General features: G+C 36.2%; 1 protein-coding gene across 1 annotated transcript in view; it reads right to left on the bottom strand.

Annotated features, from left to right (window-relative positions):
- PDGFC (platelet derived growth factor C) overlaps nt 1-27115 on the bottom strand; it is a 178821-nt gene that overhangs the window by 20437 nt on the left and 131269 nt on the right. Inside the window, exon 3 of the mRNA XM_010586277.1 lies at nt 15927-16107. Coding sequence (XP_010584579.1) covers nt 15927-16107 — 181 coding nt within the window. The remainder of the gene's footprint in view (nt 1-15926; nt 16108-27115) is intronic.

Raw genomic sequence — 27115 nt, 5'->3', positions numbered from 1 at the left:
GGTCCCTTGGGAGAAGAAGTTCCTTTGGCAGTATCATTTACAATTTCTTTGAAGCCTCAAAATAGTACGTAACATAACCCATTTAAAGAAGATGGTTTTAGCATCAGCTATAAAATAAAAGTAGATGCATTTTTATCATGCTCTACTTTTTCAATCTCTATGGCTGCTGTTTAATATGGATCCTTCAAAGATGATTTGAAAGCAGACTAGTTCATTCTATTTCTAGTAGGCTCCCATGAAATTTTGTGCTCCTTACAGCATGAACAAATCTATTAAAATAAAACAGGTTGAATTTTAAGGCACCACTACAAGTAACTGCTTCAGCATGATTCTTGGTGTTATTAAAAAAAAAAAAAAATCTTTGAAACTGTCTAATTACTTTTATTATAATGAAAAAATACTTATTTTCCTTTGCACATGCAATTCCTTCTCAGCCCTTCCCTTGACATATGTAAAAAGAAAAAGAAGAAGGAAGGATGAAATCTGCCAAGTAATAAACCCATAGTATTAACAAATCCAGCATGTTGTAGAACAAATCTCATTCTCCTGAAGACTGCTACTAAATCAACTGACTTCCATTAGGCCTGAAATAGCTTCAGTTATAACACTGACACTGTCCACAGACGTGGCCAAATTATCTCTAACTAATCTGCTCAACTAGATCAAGTCTTTTGATACATATATATATATTTTATTACATTAATTTGGGCTTGCTAATATAATATGAGTAAGGGTGGTACTCTCTGTAACAGAAATGATGGAAAAATCATGGTGACTTATGTTCTCAAGGCCATTAATCTTCCTTGTAATGTTTTAAACAAGTCTATGCAGGCATCGATTATGGCCCCAATCCTGCAACCAGAACTGCTAGCACTATCACACTGACTTAAAGGGATCTCCCTCTGTGTGCACACAGCTGCATCTCCTTTCACACTACTTCTCTGTTCTTGCACATTCACCATGCTGTAAAGCAACAAAGTCAAAACACTCACCTGCACAAGAAAGGAAGTGCCACACACTAATGCTGCACTAATCTTAACCATTGTCAAACTCTGTTCTACCTTACTATTACATTTAAAGGTGGTGAGGGTTTTTTTTTTTCAAATTTCAAAAGCATGATTTTAAGAGTTGTAAGGTCTTCTGTAGACGCATTGCTCATTCTATTTCTCACATGTACTCTTTTTATAAAAGGCTTTTTAACAACCATTTGAAAATGAATATTTACACACTGAAATATACTTTTCTGCTGGTATTTACACTTAAAAGAATTTCTCCCTCAGTCTCTTATTTTCCTGTTCACTGATTCAGGAATACTGGGTGTTTCTGATGATTTCATGTAGAATATGGAACTAATTACAGAACACAGAGATCAAAAACTGTGGTTTTCTAAGCTTTAATTAATTGTGGTTTCACAGGCTGCTATACATTGCAATCTAGGAAGTGGTTAGATGTGGGGTTTATTATCAGTTTAAATAAAGAGCCAAAGTGTGAGGCATTGGTTCCACCTGAATTTTCCAGCCCATAGAAAATATGATTTTCTGTGAACTGCAGATATTGTTTTCATTCTGTTGATTCCAACATTACACAAAGTTATTTGCTGTATTAGCCTACTAGACTGAAAGATGCTGGCTAACCACAAGTTTATTCTTTGATCAAGACAGAAATTGTGCCTCAAAACCTTATGATTGAAAATGCTAATTTGAATGCCTGACAAAGCACTGTTTCACAAATAAGCCAAATAAGAAGATAAATTAAGATGATATTAATAAGGCATTATTTACAAGCATTGATCAGTGACTATATATCTTGGTATGTTTTTTTCCTGGGTATGAGGGACAGACATTACAATCTGCTGCAGAAGAGGGGAAAAAAGAAGGCGGGGGGAGAGCAACTTTGCAAGGAAACACTGGTCAAGAACCCTCACTGAAGAAATCTGCATGGCTACTTCTAGTGGATTTTCTTCCACCCGTCCTGCACAGTGAAGCCTCATGAGATTATCTGTTTGTTTAAATAAGAATAGAAATCCATTCTGAATCATAGAATCACAGAATCACAGAATGGTTTGGGTTGGAAGAGACCTTAAAGATCATCTAGTCCAACCCCCCTTTCCACTAGACCAGGTTGCTCAAAGCCCCACCCAGCCTGGCCTGAAGGTTCTCAATACCAAAAATGAACATAATAGAGATGTACTGCATTAATTACACTTACGAAGCAACGTCAAACAAGTCGGGTAAATGGACTGTGATGACTGCCATGGTTTGCTGAAGAAAGAGTCAATCTAGCATTTGGAGAAAATCCTTTCTGTTTTTGTAAACAATTATACATTTAAGGTACCTAATTGCCAAGAAGAAAGTATTATCATGTTCTTAGTGTTCTTCCACTATTTACTATTTAATTTGAAGCTGGTTTGCATCTTTCAGATTATCTGTGCAGTCCCACTGGACAAACATGAGGATTTGAATGAACAAATTACGATGTGTGAGCACAAACCACTTGTGGAATGGAAGGGGAGACAAAGTGTCATTTCAAGTACATCACTATAAACTTAATACAATTTGACTGAATTTAGATGAGTCAGAATTCCCTTTGTAAGTTTATATTCCAGTTAAAAAGTCAGAAGAGGACATTTTGCTACTTAACAATTAAGGTTATGTTCTCTCCTCAAATATGTTAGTATTAGATATGGGTTACCTTAACAACTATTATGTGTTGTAAAAGAGAATTCTGAGAAATTATACTGACACCTCTTTTCTTTTTTTCTCCCACTATTCCACTTCTCCCACAGAAAATTAAACCATTTTTTTGAGATAAACACTGGTTATGATCTCAGAATGATAACATCAATACTGTTTTTAACCCAATTACCATCAAAGTTAAATTCTTCCAGGCAATCTTTACTTCATTGCTGAAATTGGTCCACGGTGTATGATTCACTCAATCAGGAAATTAGAGGAATAAGTAGCAACTGTTAAATTAGATCTCACTGGGCAGAACTTTATTCTCAGTGTAATAAATGCATCCAGAGAAAGAATTACTTGCCAATTAATTAATCAATGTATTTTTAAAAAAACAATATCTATTTAAACTTAGATAATGTGGCCATTATTTTGATGATGTGGTCATTGTTTTTCAGACTCCAATACCTCATATTTCCTGTTGAAGGCAATGAGAACTGCTTGTTTAAAAATCTGTCTGCCACCAGTCACACTGTCTGTATGACAAAGAAGAACTAGAATCAAAACATCCAAAGATTTCAAAAGCCTATAAATTGGAAAGTATAGCATCATCTAGTATTGCAATTTCAATAGTATGCTTATCACTATATGAATAGAAATAATGAACATTATAATTGCATGCCATCATAAATCCAAGTTGATGCATTGCTAGAATAACTTTAAAATACAATTATTCTCCTGACAAAACCCACAGGAATACTGTTTTTGAACAGAATGATCCAACCATGACAATTTGGCACTATAACTATTGCCAGTTATCCCCCCCTCAGATAACCTGACTATTATATTCTCTTTCTCCTTTAAACCTCAACACATGGCAGAAAACAGAAAAGAGCTGCCATCCTTTTCCTACAGCAGAAAATATCAGTGAAAGGTGCAAGTGCCTTACTGCAAGGAAGCCATGGCCTATGACAGATTGTTGTTGGAGACAGAGCACTGTGACAGAGTCAGAGCAGGGTATGAAATATCCATACTGAAAAGTTCACATGCTGCGCCCTGTGCAAGATGTGCGTCTTCCTGGTTCTCTTTCAGGATTCTCTAATTGCTTGATTAAGAGATTACTCTTTGTAAGTATTTAATTAAAAAGAGGACAGTGTGGAGTCTTTCATAAGTAAGTATACGCTCATACTTCATAAAGGAATTAGATTTAAAGAAAAATTAAGAATGGAAAGTAAAGTTTTTTTCTTAAAACTGTGTTGTTAAAGTTATTTTCCTCTGTTTTCAGATTTTTATGATGACATCACCTTAGTATTTTGCCACTCTTCCAAGTATTAACCATGAAGTTTAGGCCAGCCCCTATCTATAAATCATCCACTGGCATTTTTGTATAGCACTGGCTTTGTAAATTATACCTTTGTTTGGCTTGCTTAATGATGCTCCTTGGGCTTGCATAATTGTTTTTAAAATTATCATTAACTTTTTTTAAACAGCCTGCACAGAAAAGTTGGTTCTGTTCACACTTGGGCAGCTTTTAATTTATTGATTTTTTCAAATTCCCCTATAATTTGTAAGCAGTGTCAGGTAATTAAATATCAAATATTATCATGGAAATTTTATGATTTTTTTTTTCTTCAACAGCTTGGCAACTCTCTTTTCCAATTTAACGAAGCACCTTCCCAATGTAGTTTTTCAAGTATTAGATGCACTAGTAAGAGATACATAGTTCATAGAAAAGGAGGTAATAAATGACAAAATATAAAGGGTGCCTACTTAAAACAACGGACAGCAACCACAGTCTCGGAAAACAATCACAAAAGTCTCTGTAAGTGTACCTATTATCTAAATGAAAATCTGCAAAAACGCCTCACTATTTACTAACACTGTTAGATACAAACCTTAGGTGTTATTTTCTCTTCTTCTGTTTAGTCTTAATTGTAAGAAAATGTATAAGTAAATCCTTAACTACATAGAGATACGTGCTAGTAGCTCACAAAAGTAACAGCTGATTGTACTTTGCTCTTCTTCTGTCATGACATCACCTCAAAGGTGTTCTCAGGCTTTAAAGTAAGGAGGAATATAGCGCTCCTCTGCAGTACATAACCAGAACAGTTTGGTTTACTACAGCAGAGCAGAAGGCTGCTGTGGGGTTGACAGTTGCCCAAAGACCTGCCCTTGTGCTTCACCTCCTTACACAGGGCTTTGCACAAGGTTCAGGTTCACCTGTCTCTGACATTTGCAAAATATCGGGTATTCAATCTGATCACCTCTATTACATCAAAGATGCACAGGTTTGTTCCTTAAGTTCTAATATTTTTAGATATGTTTTGTTAGCAAAATAGTAAATTATTTCCAAATTTTATATTGTCTTTCATCCATGTAAATACCTAGCTGTAAAAGTAACTCAATTTTTTATTCTTAATGATGATTGAGAACATAACTGAAAAACCCTCTGACAATTTTTCATTTGTCTTTGTACTGTTGACTTGACCATCTATCTTTGATTTTTGGTTAAAAGCTGGGCTGTACCCTGAAGTGTTTTATACAAACAAACAGTTTCAAAACACTGTTATGACCCTTAATTCTACATTTATGTTGCATCAAAAGATGAACTGCTGTTTTAGGCACCTAACTGCAAGGCTTTTTTCTACATGAAAGGTGCCTATGACTTTCTTAAGCAGAAAGGCAATTTAAAAAAGTAAATACAGTATTTAAAGTTATATGTATTGACAGAGCACAAACAAGAAGAGATTACTTTGACTAAACGACAAGAATTCCAAGCCAAAAAGGCATTACACAGATGACTCAAGAACAAGAAGTATTTTATTATTAACTTTTGATTACCCAGAACACCTCACATTGAAAAGCCTGAAGACAAATATGCACACACAAGTCAGAAGAGTTCAGAAGATCAGAGTGATTTTCAGAAGATAAGCAAGGGCAACCCTATTAACAGCTTACCTATTAAAAGCCTATATATATGTAGCTAACTGTCCTGCCAGTTAGCAAGTTAAAAATGATTTGGCATTTGGCCCTTTCCCCCAAGAAATACAGATGATGACCGAGTGACTTCGATAATTTGGCTCAACTCAGTTATCTTACTCTCCTTGGCTACCTAGTCATTTTGGTCATGTCAGCCAGCAGGGAAGTTCAGGGTCAGTTGCACAGAGTTAGCAAAATTTGTCTACAAAACAATTTTGGATTTTAGATGTTTTGAAGTTTCAGAAATAGTGACCTTTTTCCATTTGCATGCAGACACAGTAAGTAAAAGAAAAATACTGAAGGTAAAACATTTGAAAATTCAAATTTAAGAAATTGTATTTATGGTGCCAACTATTCACAAAACCATGAGGATACTGATTTCTAACAAAATTACCTTAGCACAGCATCTGTCTTATTAAAGATGGTCATGCTGTTTAGAGCGTATTTGTCACACTGTTAGAAGAATGTTTAGAACAAAAGATGTCTACCGAGAAACTCTTAAGTTAACTAAGTGCTATCAAAAGACACCAGGGCTACATACTGGACAATAAAGCATCAGATTGATTTAATTACCCACACCAATACACTGAAATTCCCCTAACCACCTAACAGACTTATTCAGATGAGACCTGAGAACTGTTGTATGTGGTGTCAGGGTAGAGTTATTATGGAGTTCCCCCAAGGAGTCCTCTTGCAGCTGAAAGGGAAGGGATATTAGGAACCACCAACTTCACACTGTCTGTAGGATTACGTGCAAAATTTCTTCCAAAGGCTGTGCCATCTGCTTTCACACCTCCACTTTTCAAGTGCCTTTGAACCTGGTCTTCCATGTACTAAATCACTCCCTTCAATTTGCAGCCCAGCATTTTATTTCTCCTCATAAATGATTCTTACTATTTTTCTTCCTACAATTTATTGCCTAGCTCAAGAGCAGAGTGAAATGAATACTCAAGCAGCCTGAGCATTCTGCCTCTGGAAATGTCTTTAGCCAGACAAATTGCTCTCCATTTTCACATGCAAGGTTTTGCTTGTTTCATTTTGTTTTTTAAACAATTACAGTTCTTCAACAACATACACCATCTGTGAGGAGCATACATGGAAGCAACCTTCCTGAATTCCTTCTCCACCACCCTAGTCAGAGAAAACTGATAGAACAGATGCAACTGCTCTGTGATTATCTAGACGTTCCCATGAAAACAAAACTGAAACCTTTTCAACAAAAATCCTGGCTTCTTCAGTCAAACCTTTCATCATCATCATTAAAAAAGTTTTGAGTACTTACAAGAAGTTAACAAACGACAGCTCATAATCCCCATCTGTAACACTAGAGGCCAGGTATTGCTAAGACAAGACAGGTGCAAAATTTGGTATTCCTGTACTGCTTATTATCCATCCCTTTTCAGAAACAAAAGGATTTCTCTTAACACCACTACCAATACCCCACATTAATCTTTCCACAAGCAAACTCTTACCCTGAAGCTACTATACAGTGTTATTACTCTGTCAAGAATTTTTCTCCTAAATTTAAAGAGGTGCTTCCACCAGTCTGTGGAGTTAGACTGTGCAGTCAGTCATCTACAGAAGCTACTCCACAGCTGATTTGATCTCAAATGTCTAGAGCTGCTCACATAATTACATTTCTTCCACGCAATTCTGCTGTTCCTAAGAGCCTTTCAGATCTGGACCATGTATAAAAAAAAAAGAGAAGTTGCACTGAGTAACTGTTCTGTCCCAAATTCTTTCCTTTCGTTCCTGTTTTCATTTTTTCCTACCAGAATTACAGTAAGAAAGATTAGCACAGTACACACAAGTCTGATTAGTTACTGCCTGTTTTGGTGGGGTGAGGCAATGGATAGGACTGTGGCATGACTAAGATATTAATAATGGATAGGGACATGACACGAATGCAGCTAAAATAGCATAAATGAAAATTATGGTGCTGCCTGAAACCTAGTATCAAATGTACATTTGCTTACCTTTTTTTCCACTAGCAAGCATGTCAGACACAACGTCTCAGTATTTGAATGCACAAAAAATCTAGGACTGTGCCAGTTACACAGGGGATTACTTTGAGAATGGGATAGAGTCACTTTGCTTTGGAATTTGTAGAGAAGCCATCAGCGTGCTTTCTCAAAAAGCTGTGAATAACATGTTGATCCTGGAAATTGGAAAAGGGATAGTCAACTAGACAATTACAAAATACTTAAAACATAAAAAATAAAGATAAAGGTAGCCAAAAAAACCCCTAAACCAGCAGAGCTAAAGGGACCTGGGAGAACAGGAAGGTTGTGTTGGGTTTTTTTGTTTGTTTGTTTGTTTTGGTTGGTTGGTTTTTGGGTAGCAGGGGTGGCTTTGTCTTGTTTTTTAAACCAAACATATTATGTGAAAAGTAGCTTATATAACATTTAGTAAACTATTAAATAAAAAAAAAAAATCACACACAAATAACTGAGACACTGCACTCTTTAAAATAGATATGATCAATAAGATTGAACAAATAAATTTGAACCATGACTACAGAATAATTTTAAAAGACTAAAAGAACATTTGGATATCATTGTGGAACATTTACGTTGAGGTAGCATCCAACAGCTCCAACTACATGGGATGAGTGAGTTTACAGTTTAAGTGTGACACATTTTTATATACATACATATCCCTCTCAAGTAAAGCAGTTGTTTGAAGTTTTTATTCTAGGAGGTGCCTATACAATCTGATTTTAGCAAAGGATGTTGTGAAGGCATGAAGTTTACTTTGGTTCAAGGGGTACATGGACAATTATTTGCAAGGAATGTCTGCCACAGCTTACTAAATAGACAAAGCACACAGGCTCAGGGAATCCCCCTATTCTGCAAAAAAATAGCTAGTAAGTGGGGAGTACAGGAGGGGTATCAGAAGATACAGAAGAATCACATCTGCTTGACCTCCTCATAGTGCTCCCTGCTATCCATTTATGACCACCACTGGTTGCGGGCTCCTGGGCTAGATAATCTTTGGTTTGATTTAAGGCAGCCTGATATTTGGGAAACTGAGAAGGCAATTGGAAAGGCTTAGAAACTTGACATTACTGCTAACTCTGCTGAATAATTTTCAAATTGAAATGCCAATATACATGACACATATTAAATGCTTTAATGTATTACTACTGACTGATAAAGACTAACCACCTTGATCTGATCCTCATTCATTTGTAAAAAACTGTTTTAGAAGTGAGATTTTGATAAGGAAGAGATAATCTCTTTGAAGATCAGTTAAAGGAAAGTTGGTGCAAATAGAGAATAAAATATTTTAGGCTAATATTTATAGTTGATACAGAGTGGCAGTATTATTCTTTTGTTAATTTCTTCTGTGTAATTGCTCTGATTAGACCTCAATCAGTCCTTCTTGACTAAACTTAATGAAAAAAAAAACCCAACCAAAAGACTCAAACACTACTTCAAAAAAAGTTTATCAGTTAGTATAATGGTAGCCATATCATTAAGTAAAAAACTCACAATCTGAAATGTCCTTCAAACTCTGATGTCAAAATGCAATAAAAGACATTTACTTATTTTTAAATCTTGAGCTTCAGTATTTAACTGTGTTTTCCTATAAGGATACACTCCCATAATGAGGACTCCCAGAATATACTCAGGACTACAATATTAAAATGTAATGGTTGAAAGTTATTTTCATTAGTAATGTGTACCCTGCTTATCAGCAGGTGTAAACTTCAATGTCTCTTAAGTCAAACTGAATGACAAAAGGAACACCAAAGGTAACTGCTGTGGTAATCCACAAGGCTGGTTAATTCACCCCAGTCCATCTTCCCCATGTGCCACGTATTCTCTTCCTTGCATCACTAATGCAGATTGGATTTTCCACATTACTGTCTTTCCTGGATTTGTACAGATTTTTTTTCTCTATTTCCTCATCAGTTGGCAAAATACAGTTCTTTCAGATTGTTCCCAAACAGAAATAATGTTACATAAGATCCCACATACACCATCCAGAGCATTCCCAGAGTCATGACATTCCAGGAGACTTTTGAAATTGTTCAAGACAAGACAAAACCAGTCTTCTTTCTATCTTTTAACTTCTCTTGTAGACTTTTTGAAAACAACAGAGCACACAACATTAAAACTTACATATGAAAGATCTGTTGCAGAACACTACAATAAATGATAGATCATGTAAAAGTAATACGCATTTTCAAATTACATAAATATGCATATATAAGGCTACGAGACACATTAATAAAGTTTCCAAATAATAATAAAAAAGAGTCCTGACAATATAAATATTTATTACTAAATGGAAACCTAATAAAAGCCTTTGGTAACTTACAGGAATTAAAGAAAAGATTTTGTCTCATGTATTTGAAATACTCTTCTGATACGTTTTCTAAACTTTTTCACTTTTTAGGGCATTTAAAGAGGCTAAACATTGTTTGCACTGAATCATTCTACTATTTGCTTTCATGTGGGAGGAGAGGGTTAATATGGGATCAAAGACATAATTTGGGGAAAGGAGCAAAAAAGGCTGCCTGCTTTTTCTTGACAGTTGCAGTACCCCATCTCTTGCTTATGGCATTGATTTCTACTTGAAACATATTGCCAGAGTGATCTAACTTGTACATAATGCTATCGATGACTAAAAGGAGACCAGTTTTCAGAAGCTCTTCTCCACCTCATTTGTTTTGACTTCCCCTCAATATTGTCTTTCAAGAATACAATTTGAAGACTTATGTGAATGCTCCATAACCAGAATCAGTTATGTTACTTGCTGAACACCCCTGAAATTTTCAGGAAGAAACTCTACTGAAGATGTTGAATAGAAAAAAACAAAGCATGACATTTAAGGTGTGGTAATGTAATTGCATTTAATTTTGAAATTATTGTTACTTATTTAGAAATAAGAAAACCAGCTGATTTTTTATATCTTTTGCCACAGTGAAACTGGGTGGGATATACAATAAACTTCCAAATTCAATGAATTAAATCTTAGTCAAATATACATGAATTTGTAAAAAAAGTCTGTCCAAGAAAACAAAATTACTTTTTCCTGTAAAACTAACATCACAGAAAAATACAAAAGAAATGGTATAGCCTACATATACTACATGAGAAACTACATTCAAATTTTGGCCACAGGTAAAGGAACGTAGTCCTTCAGAGTACAAAACTTGCTATCATGTAAGCACATTCATTCCTTTTAAGAACTAAATGACACCCAATTTCATTCAAAATGTCTCTCTTCCTTTTAGCGTCTCAGAAAATCCACAGTGACATCTCAGGTTGTACAGGTCAAGAACACATTTCCGTGGACTTTTGGGCAGGCCCACAATTTTGCTACAACAATGTTGCTAGATTTATTTCTAACCCCATCTCTCTGCAAGTCTGCTTCACATACACAGTTTTTTTAATTTTTCATGATGACCTGTGACAGAATGAGATGTGGTTACAGGAAAACAAGATGTTATGATTTGATATCCTTCATAGGTTCTTTCTGCTTCAAAGGGGTTTTTTCCTCTCTCATTGTAGTGCCATGGATAATAGCCATCCTCAGTTTTGTACTTTTCTTTATTAACCTGAAGCATGTCACTCCTATCTATGTATTTTGGGGTAATCTTTAATGTCTCACCTAAGAAATTTAAAAGGAATTTCTCTTTAGTTCTCAAGCACAAATTTAATGCAAAATGAAATCTCCAAGGAAAGAATTAGTCCAAATCTGATTTACAATGAATTTTTGCCACACAAAAAAATCTGAATGATTGAATTTGCACGCTGAAGCATCTTTAGGAGTTTGTTGATTTATCTCAGCTTAGGTTTCATTATACCTAATCAGTGGAAGCTCTGAACACAGAGGTTTTGTTTAAGAGTCCTTCCCATCACATGAAGGATTTTCACAGCCCTTTTTCACTTCATGTAGCATCGCAAAGCACTAAATAACACTCGTATGCTCTCCTGCTGCTTCATACCACCTTGGCTTAAACAACCCTGAAAACGTGTTATTTCCAAAATCTTTTGATTATTTCTTAAGAGAGTGTAGAAAAACCTTTGTTTGGGAGATCAGTAATGTCCTTTATGATGTTTCCGTGTGGATTTTTGGTTATTGCAGCCAAAGTTAAGCCTCTCTTAGGCTTTGGTATTGACATACGAGATACACACCTGGTATCTGTGAAATCTGTGGGCTTTTGAAAAGGAGGGAATGCTAGGTGAGAGCTTTCCTTTCTCTGTTCTATTGGTATGCACTTTTTCTATTAGCATTTAAATTTTATTTGCCTTTTTCATTAAACAAGCTTAATTAAAAAGGTTCCACAAACAAAATTAACATACTCAACCCTAAAAGAGCAAAGCTTAGACAATTAAGATGCAGTAAAAGAACAATTATTAGATAGCCCTAAACAGATTATCTGCACAGTATTAAATTTAATTTTCATTACTGTTAATAGCAAGAGCACTAGTAACAGCTTCTCCACGTCAAAAATAAAAAAAATATCTTGGATTGAAATCCAGGTAGCCATACAGGTACTGCACCAAAATCACAAAACACCTGCCAAGCCACTTTTAGGCTAGCTCAGTCTTTAAGCAGCTTCTTGGATTTTCCTCTTCATCTTCACTTGCATAGAAGAGTGTTAAGTCTGTTCTTTGCAAAGATCTTTGGCATGATCTTTGATGACAAATGACACGCTACCATATGCCAAAAAAGAAGGAGAATATAGTCACCCCCAGCTTCAACTTTAACTGGAGCTGCTTTGTTCTGAGTGCCCTGAATAATTAATAACTACTTTGGCAATCAGTCATGCATTCCTTAATGGCACCTCAGGCATCAAGTATCCCATTCACCCGCTCCCCCAAGTAACAATGGACTTTATTACATCAAGTTTTCTCTGCCAAACTTGTAACTGACATAATTTAAACCAAACAAGTCACTAGGAAGACTGAAGCCCAAACATACATTATAAGAGTTTATAAAGTTTCCTTCAATTGCATGTGGCTACTATATGGATTAGAGCTGTAACTGTGGGCAAGTAAGAAGAAGGGGAAAAGAAATGAAACATGGATTGTTTTTGCAATAAAGTTCTAGGAGGGTTTAGGTGGTATAGTGCTGCCAAAAACATGACTTCTAATAAATGCATAGCTGAACAGTCAAAAAGCAGAACAACCACTAAGCAGCTCCTAGTGAATAAAGCAGCTCACCAGTAAGCACAGACTAAGTGACAGGGCAGACCATGAAAAGAGTGACTAAGAATAACAGCTGTGCTGAAAGTAGCATAATAATTTTGAAATAACACAAACTACATTTTCTTAGTAAGAATAAGCTTTTTCAACACTTCCTTCCACTTTATGGTATTCCAGACAAAATTAACTTGCAGCTATAGAACAGTGGAAAGGAAAGTGGAGTTAGACCAGAATTATAGAAAGTTGTAGATGTACCCAGGGTACACAATTTAAAATGGAAGAAATGCAAATTATTAAACTGTAATTAGCTAGAATCTGAAGAAAAGCTTCATGTTTTTCTTGGAGAGCATTCTGCTTGTATACAGTAAGTGCACTGCTTTTATGCGGCGCCTTACAATCCCATGGTAAACCTTTCTAGAAAATGATGTTCTGTCTATCGACATTGGAACTGCTGTGAGTCCTTTTGAGTGACTAAAGCAATCAGATCAATAGCCATTCTTCCCCTACTTATTCATCATGTGAAACATTGGTTTGAAATATAATATACAAAGTAAAAGTATATAGATACGATAAATTAAAACAGATGTAAACAAAGCCATTTCTCTTGCTCTTTAAAAGACCTGAAAATGTGTCCAGTGCCCCTCTCTGTGTGTGGCCTCCAAATACAGAAACAAGCTTGCACTGTTTTATTTCAGTTTTGCTTCATTTCTCCCCAAACAATCTCTCATTGCTAGTCTACCAGGCATCTCCCCCTCCCCCTCTTGTCAAAAAATGAGGGCAAAAAAATAAATTAACTGTTTAGGACCAATTTGTTGAAGTGAATAACTAAGTGAAACAGTAATGCTTTTGCAAGAATCATTTAAAATTTACACTCACTCCTATAGCTGACACCTTTTTTGCAGGGAGGTGGGAGGGGAGGGGGGCTGTAAATTTTAGCTTCTCTTGAAATGTTGGATAAGATAGCATTATAGTTTTAAAGAAAAACACTTTTTTGGGGCATCAGTTTTCAATTGCTCTAGGTACAAGAAGCAGGTCTAATCCTGAAACTCAGCAATACAGATTTCATTTACAATCTGCAGCCTGAAATGTGAAATTGTGTTTTGCATGGCTTATTAAGACATAATTTTTGATGAAAAAGATCACAGCCCTTTTAAAGAGAGATTTGGAAACTAATCCTCACAAAACAATAAGCAGTTGTTATACTGTGCATTTTGGGGCTAGTTCTGAATTCCTATGATGTGAAGGGGGCTGCTCTTGCTTGTTACATATGTGAGAGATAACATGCTTGGTTTCTAAAACAGTTTGTATGTATACTTCATATGCTATATAAGCTTTGTTAATGGAGAAAAACAGGGAACTAAAAATGCGTCCTACGACGTCACCTCTGTTTTTGTCTATTGAATAAGTGATGTAAATATTTTGAAGATTAAAGAATTGTTTTGCAAGTGTTGATAATTTAAATGTTATAACAAGTTTTCCCCATCAAACATCAAGGAATAAATTCTGTCCATTTGTACAGCACGGCATAAAGATAATTATACATATACTCTGGTATTTTTAGGTGCCTTTGTCTAATCCATTCAACAGAAATTGGATCATACATAAGTCAGATAGATATGTAGCAGGTAGGATGTAATACTAGAGCTGCAACAACAAAATTTGGCATCAGCCCACAAATACATCTATTTAGGGATTTTCTTTTACCATTTTCTAAAAGCAAACATACTTACTACATTCTGCCTTTGGGTGTATGAGAGTTTAAACCTGGCCATATTTCAAGTTGGTTTGGAGACTGATTGACATTTTATTTAATTTCAAAATTCATCATTATCAAGTCATACTATTCCACTAACAAAAGGGTCTAACTCACAAAAGAGTCAAATATGCAGATCAAATCTTTAATCACTTTAGGAATAGTTCTTAGTTAGGCCTAAATATTTAAAAATACTTATAGGAAAACAATAGAAAATAACATCTATATATATATATATGTATGTACACAAACACACACACACTACTACACTTCACTGACATCATCATCAGTATGCTAAATATATTATGTAGAAGATTATGAATTGTTGAAAAGATAAGTGGAATTGTTCTTTGCTTCTTCTCAGTAGCTGACGTTTTGAAAATGGGGAGAAGAGACAAAAATGGCAAAAGCAATAAGTAAGCCAAATGCATTTTGAGTGAAGCGCATTCAGTGGGGTTACAACATGGATTCTTTTGATCAATTTTTTATTGAGCTTGCAGATATTTTCCACCAACCAAATACCACAGACCACAAGACTACTTAGGACAGTCACGAAGTGAATTATGAGGAATTTAACAGAAATACTCCTTACTCTCTTTAAATATGGAATACCTATTCTAGATCAAGTCAACCCCTGTTCTGCTCCACTCTAATGTTTCAGAACACTACCTCATCCTTAAAAATCTATAAACATTGTTTTGCTATCAGAGACCTTTCATTTGGTGAAAAAAGGTAACAGAAATCTGTTGACAGTGAAAATAGTCACATTTTAGACAATTACTATTGTTTAATACCTGCAATTTACAAGCATTAAGCAACAATTGAGAGAAGTCTAAAGTACAGTTTCCAGGGAAAATGCAGTGGAAAATGAGTATTATGCATTGTCTGCTTTGTCATATCCAGAAGCATAAGAACTTTTCTGGTTTTGAACTGGGTATAATCATTCGGCTTTATATGTCTAATAGCAGCTGACTAATAAAAATGTTAATTTCTTCAGTTGTCTTTGTAACTTCCCAATACTCTTTCAATGTCACACAACTGATTCTTATGCTGATTTTTCTTCTTCTCAAAGCTAGAATTTTTTTTTCACAGTACTGTATTAGGAATGCAAACATTTTATTGAAGTTTCCACACAAACAACCGAGCCCACAACTTCCCAGTCCAAAGCCATCCAAGAAGAACCACAAGAACACTCAGTTAAAAAAACAGAAACAAAATGTACAATTCTGGAAGACAGATTGCTCATTATTAAGAAATAAACAGTAATTAATCCTAAGCTATTAAAAGATTCTTTTGAGCTACCACTTCAAAGATTTTGTTTTCGTGAAATGTTCCAATCTGAAACATGTTACTTACTGGCATAAGAAGTGTATAATGGATGCAGAATCCAGGTTCAGAAGGAAAATATTCATCAGACACAAATCTTATTCTGATCTGGTTTCCTTTGGAGATTTGTCTGCTTGGCACACTACTGGAACCACACCAGCGCCCTAAAACAGTGCCATCACTAGGCTCTTCAACTTCTACAAAGTCATACCTGAACAGAAAAGAAAATCAAATGTTTATTTACTGATAAAATTTCTATAAAAATTCCTGCTTTAATCAATAAACTGACTTTGCAGTTTGCAATTATTTTTTTTTTTTAACACTGAAAGTATGCTACCAAAGCCAGCTATTTTAAACTTGGCTTCCAAGTTGCTACTGGCTTAAATACATAATAAAATCATGCAGTGAGGTTAAAAAAATAAAAGCAGAGTTAGCATTTTGAAAAGACCCATGAGTATGGTTTTGTTTGCTCCCTTTATGGAAAGCAATTACAACACGTGGGATACAGCAGAATAAAGTCAGAGAAAAAAGATTGAAATTGCCTAAGTGTGGCATAGTAATTCGTACTGCAATATCACTAACAGTATACTGCATGTCACCAGTGAAAGTTCAGGGGCTTTTTGGTATGGAAAACTTGCTCTCTTGTAATGCCAGTAGTGAATAAGCTCCTGAAGGTTAAGGTGGCTGAGGGAAACTTGGAAGCACATTTTGAGTTTATTCATACCCCAGCGAGACATTTGTTGAGCAAAGACCTAGACGTACTGCATGTCAGAAGAACCTGATATTTTGGTAATATTGACAAAAGATATATGGGTTGGGAGCTTAGAGCGAATGAAACATATTAGGTTTGATTTAGTTTCATTGGTTTTTAACATGTGGTCTGGGTATCGCTGGGGATCTGTGAACAACTTCAAATAGATCCATGAAAGGTACCTAAGAAACACCAGTCAATCGTCATCAATGAGCTTCAATACACCACACAAAGGTCCTCGCTTCCACTGGAAATGTTTAGGGGGGTTCCCAAGTCATAAAAACATTGAAAGCCACTGCTCTAGAAAGTACATCTGGTTTCAGTGCTTTAACCTGTTTCATGTCAGTTCCCCAGCTGCCCACTGACAGAATAAACACTAAGCATTTCAGCTGGATTTCCCCTGCTGCAGCTTGAAACCCTTGGAGCCCCAGCAGCAGCATGGCCCAGTGGTTTGGGAAGGCGAGAAAGCATCGGTTAATGCACGGCAAGCGTGTGGAAGCTCACAGATGTAGTTTTCCGAGTCATCGTTTTACTTTTAAACCACAACTTGTATTCTAGCACACCTCTGAGAAAGTTTCAATGTTTCTGGTATTTTTGTGTTCTCTTACATGTGTAGTCATATACTAAATAAGTCTCAAGTAAATCTAAATTGGTAAACAGCATTGAGTCCTTTTCAAGGGTATAAACAGTCCTACCTCTGATGATAGCAAATACTCATATTTTACAAAACACGCACACACACTCTACCAAATATACCAAGCAATATTTAATATGAAAATTATTACCACATAAACATTTTCTACTAAAGATTTTTCTGGATTTCTTTTCAGTAAAGCTAATCTTTATAATGATTCCCAGTTCCCTAGTTAGACAGCAGGCAATAAATTCTTGTGTTGCATGTTTGTGCAAGACTGACTTGCACATTTATTATCTCCATTTAAAGGACCAGTATTTTTTTCCACTTAATTAAAAATGAATGCAATGAATATGCTCATTAACTGTGTTCAAAATCCATTACTGCCATGTACCACAGTTTTAAATCTTTGTTGAACTTGATACTAATTACTTTATCACCATCTTTCCCCCCCGCCAAACAGTAACTAATTCCTTTAACTGATCCACCAGCGTTTTTACTTTATGATCAGGTATACAACTTATTACAAAGGCAATGCGTACATTAATTGTACTAAGACTTCAGGGCTCAACACACTTATCAAATTGATTTTGAGCAGTGAATTTTATTTTTTTCTTTTTAAAATCAGTTTATGAAGTTTCTAAAGGTAACATTTTTATTTTTTTAGTTAAGACTACTAAATACTTATCTACTTTTCTGATTTGTAAAGAGTGAATAAGTTAATCGTTACATTTATTGACTTAGGCTTAAGATGTCTGGGGGGTCAGGCAAAGTATAGGTGTTAGTGCTTCTAAATAACTTGCAGAGTACTTTCTATTGCACCCTTTGGTCTCCTGGTACCCCTGAAGTAAGAGAGAAACTCAAATTCCACAGTTTAAATCTTAGACCCTTAAAATAAATGCTAATTAATTCCATTAGTTGAGAGGTAAAATAGAGGGAAATACGTATTCTGAAAAACCCAAATAAAATTCAGCTTTCTGATATACATGACAGATCCAAATAATTCTGTTTGTCAGTGTTTTTCTTCTATATTCAGTTCTTTTCTCCTTGATCTTCGTATGTAGTATTTGTAAACAAGCTCTCATTTGTAATCAAAATAATTATGTTTTTTCTGTGTGTTATCAGTGTTACCTTGATTGAGAGGTTTCTCAGCCACCCTTCTCCCACCCTAATACCATTCTGATCATCAGAAATCCACTTGTTTCCAAGTGATCAATCTGGAAACACTTTAATCATTATATAGCACTCATTAGTACTGCACTGCAGCATGCACAATTACCAATATCACTATTTAAGGGATTTACTAAAACCTATTTTATAAGCCAATCAAATGTAACCTTCTCATGGCAACATGGTACAGTACATACAGCAGAGTCTACAATGATTACTCCCTCTCTGCAATGTCTCCCTCAGGACCTATAGAGGATTTCTGTTCTTTTATGTTCAACAAACAAGTCTGGTGCTGTAGACAAAAAAATCTGTTTTCATAAGCAAATACATGAGAAATGAGTATCAGTTTCTTACTGCTGAACACAGATGTAGGTGGAGCTCCCTGCACAATATAGATATTTCACCATCAGCAAGGGGAATCTTTAGAAATTCTGTCTATGTCAACAGAAAAAAGTCCCTCACGTGTTTCCTGGACATAATGACATTTTTAGCCAGTAACTTTTTTCCTGTCAGTTATCTAGGCTGAATGTGCTGCAAGAGCCTGTCGAAAAAATCTTCTGTGCAACTAAAATTCCTTGCGTTGCACATCTGGACTGAAGTCTGAACTTGCTGTGAAAAGTAACAAACCAAAGTGTTTCAGATGCTTTAGCATTTACAGGATTGTGCTACATAATTCTGCATCTTCATGTCACAGGGCTAAAGAGCAGCAGGGACAATAGCATAGCCATCCAAAACCATTTCCACATCAAGACAGGCTTGTACTTGAAATGCAGGAAAACTAGGATAAATAACCAAGAACTGAGAAGCTATTTTCCATCTGCAATGGAGTAAAAAATGTTAAAATGCATGCTGAATGAAACAAAGAATCGTTCTCTTCTGTGCAGTGTACAAAGGAGAAAACAGAACCCTCTTTGACAATGACTAAAGAAATGCCCTGGTGCTGTATCTACATTCAATACATTATTCAAATATTACTAAGCAAAATTTATGACAAAGAGGTAGTCCAATCTCCTTTCCTGGGATGAAAGATGCTTTTGCCTTTAGTTGTGATGCCCATAATGCCTTCCATTATACCTGTTGCAGGTCAGGTATTCCTCTTCCCTGTAGCCTCGGTGCCTGGGACCGTGGACTGAATTAACAACCTGAACAAAGACAATTTATTGGAAAAGAGCAAGGAAGCAATGTAAGCAACTCTGAACTTCAATGCCTTCCCAACCAGGAAATGTATTTTCCAAGGGAATAGGTTTTCCTCTCCTTTCTATATTTTTTCTGTGGTTTACACTGCATTTGCTAAACATACTCTGACAGGCTGTTTACCTTGGCTTGCAATTTTGTGACCTTTTTGTGGGTTCCCTCTGCCTTTGGAATTCCACAAATATATCAATGAATGTAAGAAGCAGAAACCCACGGGGTAAAACACTTTGTCATATCAGTGACGTTGGACCTTTCCATCTGTATATAGATGCATGCTAGACAAAAATCTAGCACGCCCATTAAAAAGCTTGTAAAAGGTGAAATATATTTTTCCTTCCCCCTTTGATAAGAACCCATTTCAATTTATTTTTTTTTTAAATGAAGAAATAGGAATTTGATAACAATCCCTATCATATTTTTTTTGACAGTGTCCTCTGGGACTCTGTAATATTTCTGTTCCAACTTGTTTTAAAGCACATGGAATTCTAAGGTTTTCCTGGTGCTGGCATAGCACACCAAAATACCTACCTCAGCTGCAGACCAAAAGCATTCAAGGTCTCCTGGCAGTTCACCAGACACACTGTTATTGAATAGAACTTAGATGCTTTATATTTGGACAGCTTCAATTTTGGAAATATTGGAAATTACTAAAAACTATCATCATGAAAATATACTTTTGATCTTTTTATAAGAAAAATTTTAACACCATCATTTTAAAGGAATATTTCCTCTCCCTCTTCCACCTCCATTTGAAATAATTTTCATTTTTGCTACTGAAATATTTGAATTTCCTATGGAAAAAAATTTTTGGTTTCCATCATTTGACTTAACTGTGTATTTGTATAGACAAAACTGTAAGGGTATTGGTGACACCTTACATAGTCTTCACCTCTTAGATCACTTTTAAATCACATCTGTAAGTAGTCATATTGCTCTTTGTGAAATAAACACTGTATTTACATATAGAAGAAAGTAAAGCCAAACATTTAGCTTGAAGACATTTTATTCAAAGCGTGTCAGCCTTCACTTGCAATAAATCCTGGAAGCCTCCTCCAATCAACCCAGCTCTCCAGTAATGCTCTGATGGGCAGATACATGTTTATCCGAGTGGAAAACAGAACACTGGAGCATGACAGAGGCACTCAAATCCGTAGTATCTAATGGCAGACCCAATTTGTTTCACCAGCCTTGTTACTCCCCACAGGTCAACATGCTGTACAGTCTCCAGCAAAAATGCATGATGGGACAAGGGGAATGCAAAAAAGAGCAGAGGGAAAATGGGAGGAACCCAAGAAGGAAGAAGGCCAGAGAGTGTGGCATGCTGGACTAGAGAAATAAGTGGATTTCAGGCAAACTAAAAGCCTACAGATGTAGCAATACAGTTGTAAAGAAGAGTGCACTGCATCGTTCATTCAATAGGTGGAGAACTTTACTCTTTTCTATTACCAATACTGCCCCTCTCACTGAGACTGAAGTACGTTTTCCTCAAAGAGCAAAGCACAGAGACAAAAGACACATCATGTGAGATGAAAATCAAAATGATACAAAAATTAAATAACTGGTAATAATGAAACTGCAGGTACTTGTGCACTATTTTTCGTTTTATGTAAAAGGAAATCTTACTTTTGTTATTATTTTTTTTCCCCTCCAATAAGGCCAGGCCAGGTAGTACCACCACCCACCACCCAAGTTTGCAAGCTTCAGAACAGCTTTTTAATTAATTACTTTGCCTTTCAGAAGCATTTATTTACGTCATACTGTTTCATATTTGTTGCCAGACAGCAGTATCTATCATGAACCTCAGACTGGGAAAGATTGGCCCATTCAGCCCAGTAACTACAAGGTTCCTGAAGTCACAAACCACTAGCAGTGCACATCAGTAAAAGTTAGCTATTAATAACTCCACTTGCTAGTCAGGTGGAGGAGAAAAATCCTCAAATGGTATAGAAAGCAAATTTCCTGGAGGAACAGAAGGGAGAGGGCACCTTGGCTGACATGGTGACCCTGTGGCAGCACCAGCAAATACTCCATGCAGGGTACAAGTTCAAAAAAAAATTATTCCGCTCAATGTTATCAGAAATATTTGACTAGGGCTACTTTGAGTGAAAGTATAGTCAGGCTATTGGAAGAAAACTGTTGTTTTAAAAACTACCTGATATAAAATAGTAACTATTTAAAATATTCCCTCTGGATTTTGTCTTTCCAATAGGAATTTCTGAAAAAAGTTACCCAGAGTCATTTGACTCCAGTTCCTGAGGCTCACAGCATGGGCAACTCACCCTTAGCATTCATCCTCTTTAGGAGGATTTGGCAGTGCCTTCCACTATAAGAGGAAACTCCTTTGGATATCATTACAGATTATCCAACAATTGAGAAAAGAGTTACGTTCTACATTTTCTGTCATGTTTTATGTTTTAACTTAAAAACAGAGAAAAGATGATGGAACAGCAATGATTTGACATGAAATAAGTTTCCGTAGTAGTACCTGTATCTGCTGATCTTACACACACTGTGTTTTAACAGTCACTGGAAAGAAACAGCATACCCAGATATAGTCCAAATAAATAACCGATGAGGTCAGGTTTTTGTACTCAGAAAATGATGTTTAATTATACACAAACATCACTTCCAGCCAATACAGCAAATGAGCATAAAAACCCCAAGTATCCTGCCATGCCTAAATTTTCCATGAAATAAAGATACTCAAGGTATAAACAGAGAACATTTCTAACTGCCATTCACCAAATATGGATTGTAGTTTCTGCGCCAACCTGCTTTGAATACATTTATTTTAGAATATGCAGTACTGTACATTAGGAACTGCCTTATGGAAACACACATTCATTCACAAATGTTAGATGGTTGCCATGGTTCTCTCTATTTAATCTTTCCTCATACTGATTTGTAATAGCCTGAGGCTTTTAACACAACTGCACAACTCTCTCTGTATTTCTACCTTGTTATTTAGGACACATGAAAAAAAAAGTTTAATCCTTAGATTTCAATTTTCTTCCCCTTCATTCCCTGTAAGCCACTTTGATCATAAATATACATTTACAACACTGCAAGTGAAAGGGAAAAACAAGACAGAGTTCAAACCCCCAAATTCTACTCTTCAAACATTTGAACACTTCTCGTGAAAAGAAAAGGATGCACTGGTGGTTCGATTTGGAGAAATTAACTGTTGCATTATTGCTCTCCAGTCTACCAGAAAACACACTTGCATTTTCTGTGCATCTGCTGAAAAGTTAAGGCACCATGTGAAGCTGAGACATATACATTTTGCACAGTAGCTTTTGTCGCTTGGTGAACTAGTGTCAGAGCACTGCATGTAAAAATAAGAAATCCAAAGAAATGCATCTCTTCACCCTCCTCCCCAAAACTCTCCTTTGTATCAAAAGTTTACTTCAGTGCCAATTGATAAACTGAGTATTGCTGAAAACATATCCTTTCCCTGATGACTAGTAAATTGGCACGTGAACACCTCTAGGAAATAAATCATCGTGACTGGTATCAAGGCACACTGGAAGCACTTAAGTATCTCCATCTTAAGCACATGAATATCCCGTAGTCTCTGAAAGTAACTTCTGCCTTGTGGGGAGGAAAGGGCATTAACTTTTCCACAAGAATAAGAAATTGTAAACTAGATACATTGTTACATGTACTTACCAAAACAATTCTATATTCAGACAGCAATGCTGTAATTATTTAAGCATGTGTTAAACTACTGATATGGAAAAAGCATGTAAATAAGTATTTTCAGGAATAAAGCAACCACAGAATTCAGTCCTAGGTAGCCTGTGCTGCAAACTAATTTATACTGGTATAACTTCTATTGATACGTTATTTCGAGCAATTGAATAAGAATCTTATAGAAAGAGACACTATAATCCTGTAGATCAACAGTGGAGGCAGAAAGGAAAGATGATTGTTTTCCAAACTCCTCCTTTTAAAAGACCAATTGCCAAATTTCTTAGAAGATAACCTGTACTTATCTTCTTTGTATCAAAGAATGGTGGGTATTGCCAATGCCAGTCAGGATGAGAAGCATGTTTAGCTCTCTTTAAATAAGGGTTAAGTTTGGTCTAAAAATGGCATGTTACGTAGAACAGAGATACAAAACAAAAAAGTGCAGGAAATTTCATACCAACATTACTATTACTATATATCAAAGACAAAGATGAATTTGGGAAAATCGGAAAGCTTGGAAAAACATATTGACACATGTGAATTAGCTTGCCATTGATGGCCCAGTCCATTTACTTACCTTGGCCTTCATCCTAAAATGCAAAGGAAGAAGTTCCATGGGGACTAAGTCTCCATGAGTTTCCATTGCCCAGTGTTACTATGCTACGCTTACCTTTTTCCTATTTGACTACAGATTCTCCTGTAGCCATATAAAATACAGTGAGTAAAAAAGATTTTCCACAAAACTAAGAAGTCATTCGGAAGGGTTATTTTTCAAGGACTAGAAAATGGATAACATCTACATAAAACATTTTCTTGTACCGTTTCACCTCCAACCCGTCTGTTTTCTGCTACTGACTGCCTGTGTGGACCACAGATTTCTTTAGTATCCTGTACAAGTTATGAATTGAAATAATAATGCATGTAACAAAAATGGTAATAAGACAGAGTATTCTTATTGTGCTGCACACTAGTACTCCTATTCTTCATCATCTGCCCCCCCCCCAAAGGAATACCTGTACAATTTATTATTAATATTATTATTATTACGTACTTACAGTACAACACCACGTGGAAATGGCCATCAGAATTCAGGATCCTGCTGCACTGGACACTATATTCTCCAAAGCACATTTCCCTTCATAAAGAGGCAGCCCATTGCTCCCAGAGAGTGCACCAGCTCAGTAAGTATCCTACATCATATAGTACTACACTTTCCAGATTTTGGAGAATTAAACACCTTACCAACATTTTCCCAGTACTTCTCTGTAAAGTCTGCTATATTTTATCCTGGGAATTACAGCAATCATACTAAATCACATGTTCCTACTGTAGAGATCAATATTTTGTACAAAACCAAAAACAGTAATGGAGCTCATGGTTCACATCAACAGCCAAGGCTGTAAAGCATTCTTTCTAATCCACTACAAAATTTCTACCTCTACTCACGCTGTTCACAGTGGTCAATGTATCTGCTCCAACTTCTGTGAATCTATAATCATGTTTTTACCATTGTTTTTCAATCAGCATTTTAAATATTTATTCTAGTATCCCAAATGGTAATTTTTTCTTTATGCACATTCCTTATATCCTGGAATGTAGCGATGGCTCCAGTCAACGATGTGAAACTACTGGCTAAGCAATTTCCTAGCAATATTCAAAAGCATATTTTGGAAAACAAACAAACAAAAAATTTTTAAGGGGCATTTTCAGCATGTGAAGATTCATCCAGGGCAGTTCAGGCAGCACCCCTTCCCCTCAAGCACCCTCTGATGATACAGCAGCATTACACACCTGCTTGTTTCCCCTCTTCCTTTTCCCTCCTTCCTGCCTACCTCAATGGAGACTGGGGCTTTATCTATGTTTATTTAAATGAAAACACCTTTATTTCTTTAGTTCAGCAATACAATAACATATGGTCTCTTGGCTGCTACACTAGCACACAGGATTTACCGATCCAGGACAGACCATTTGTCATGAAGTCCAATATCCTGCTTCAGGACAGGCTAGTAATTGCTACTTGAACAGAAAGTGAAAAACCCCTATAATGTAACTGACCAGTCACATAACACCACAGGAGGCAGAAAAAATGTGTTCCCAACCCTAGCAGGAGATCAGTTTTCACCTAAAGAGTGTAAGGAGTTTCCTCTCACTTCAGTTTACCCAGTTATAAGTTAATGGTCATAAAATTATGCAAAACTATTTTTAATCCAGCCACAGTATATGAATCAAAGGCTAGTCTGAAGCAGTACTTAATAATTGCTGGTAGTTTACTGGTCTCCCTCTTCTCATGTTACTGTCAGAAAAGGAAAAGATCTATCTATTTTACCTTATAAAACCCCTCGGACACTCCCACATGACCATCTAACCTTTACTGCAATAAGTAATCTTCCTTTTTGCAGTTTCTCATGCACATGCATCTTCTCAGATATCCTGATGATCAGATGAGAACAGATTAATGTAAATTGCATTACGTTTCACTTCTACTTTATCCTAATGGAGCAGCATCAAGTGCAAGACAGGACTGTTACTGATATGTCTGACTGACAACGTTTGCTGGTAATGCTGTCTAACTACAATTTCACGTGAGCAACATATGTTATTAAAATGTTGATGATACACATGAAGAAGCAACCACAGCATCTAGTGAGAGGGAGAGAGGAAAGGAAGTGGACAAGGGGAGGAAGAGAAGAGAGAGAAGCTGTGTAATGCGAAGAAACACAACTGTCCGCCTAGGAATAGGACAGTTGGTACATCTGCTATTCCTGCTGATTAAACAGGAGAAAGCTGCTTATAAACCTGTTGGTGAGGCTATGGGCTTAACTGTACGTAGACTTTCAGTAACCAGAAAGCATAAGGGAGGGAGTGCGTGGTATGTATAATCTGGAATGTTTAGATACTACACTGGGTAACTTTAGATTACTCTGCTGGGCCTGCCTTTGCAGCTTCCATTTCTCTTGATATCAGGACTCCAGAGAGTCACACCAGAAACCACAGGTGGCTACAGGGTCTGTCTACATCCCTGAGCTCCAGTGGTGATGGCTCACAGCATGTTTTTGTGCCCCCTTATAGTAGACATTTACTTCTATCTTTTAATAAGTGGTGGGGCTGGTGCAGGGGAACTCCATCAATAACAACTATTTCCAGAGTACCCTAGACAGAAGCAAGACCCAGCAGTACCACACTCATTTTCAAAGAAAATAACTTCAGTCTACACCATTAGAAACGCAGCCAACTACGGTAACATGAAAAAAATTTAGAAGCAATAAATTAGGATTAGGACCATTTACAAAAATATTTTGGTACTGTGGACATAGTTTACTTTATTCAAACAGCTTGCTTGAGATTGAGAGGACCAGGAAGGAATTTTAAGGAGCCTAAAATGTTTTTTAAGTCAATGAGTGTAGTCTCTGGTGTGAAAAAGGAGTAAGGGATTATGTCAACTGCCCACTCATCAGCAATCACTCTCCTAACACTCATCTGGACTGTGAAAATAGATTTTAAATTACTTGTGAAATAATATCCATTATAGTGTCCTCCAGCAACAGTGGATACTAAAAATGAATGCTGAATTTACTGTAAAGGAGGGAAAAGCGGGTGGGCAAGAATGCAGTGATAGCCCGTAAGTTTGTGCAGCATGTCCTTCTGATCACATCATGTAGGCTATGGTGTCCTCCTGTTCTGCTCAGAGAAGCATCTTCTTCTGTTTGCCTTTCTTGTGTTGCACTCTGATTTGCTTAGAGAGTACAATTTTGCAGCTATAAACCCTTTCTGCAGAACTAA

This window comes from Haliaeetus leucocephalus, unplaced genomic scaffold (assembly GCF_000737465.1).
Source record: "Haliaeetus leucocephalus isolate CR32 unplaced genomic scaffold, Haliaeetus_leucocephalus-4.0 Scaffold140, whole genome shotgun sequence".
Lineage (NCBI taxonomy): Eukaryota > Metazoa > Chordata > Aves > Accipitriformes > Accipitridae > Haliaeetus > Haliaeetus leucocephalus.
The sequence above is the reverse complement of the archived record's forward strand: the minus strand, read 5'-3'. Positions and strand labels throughout refer to the sequence as shown.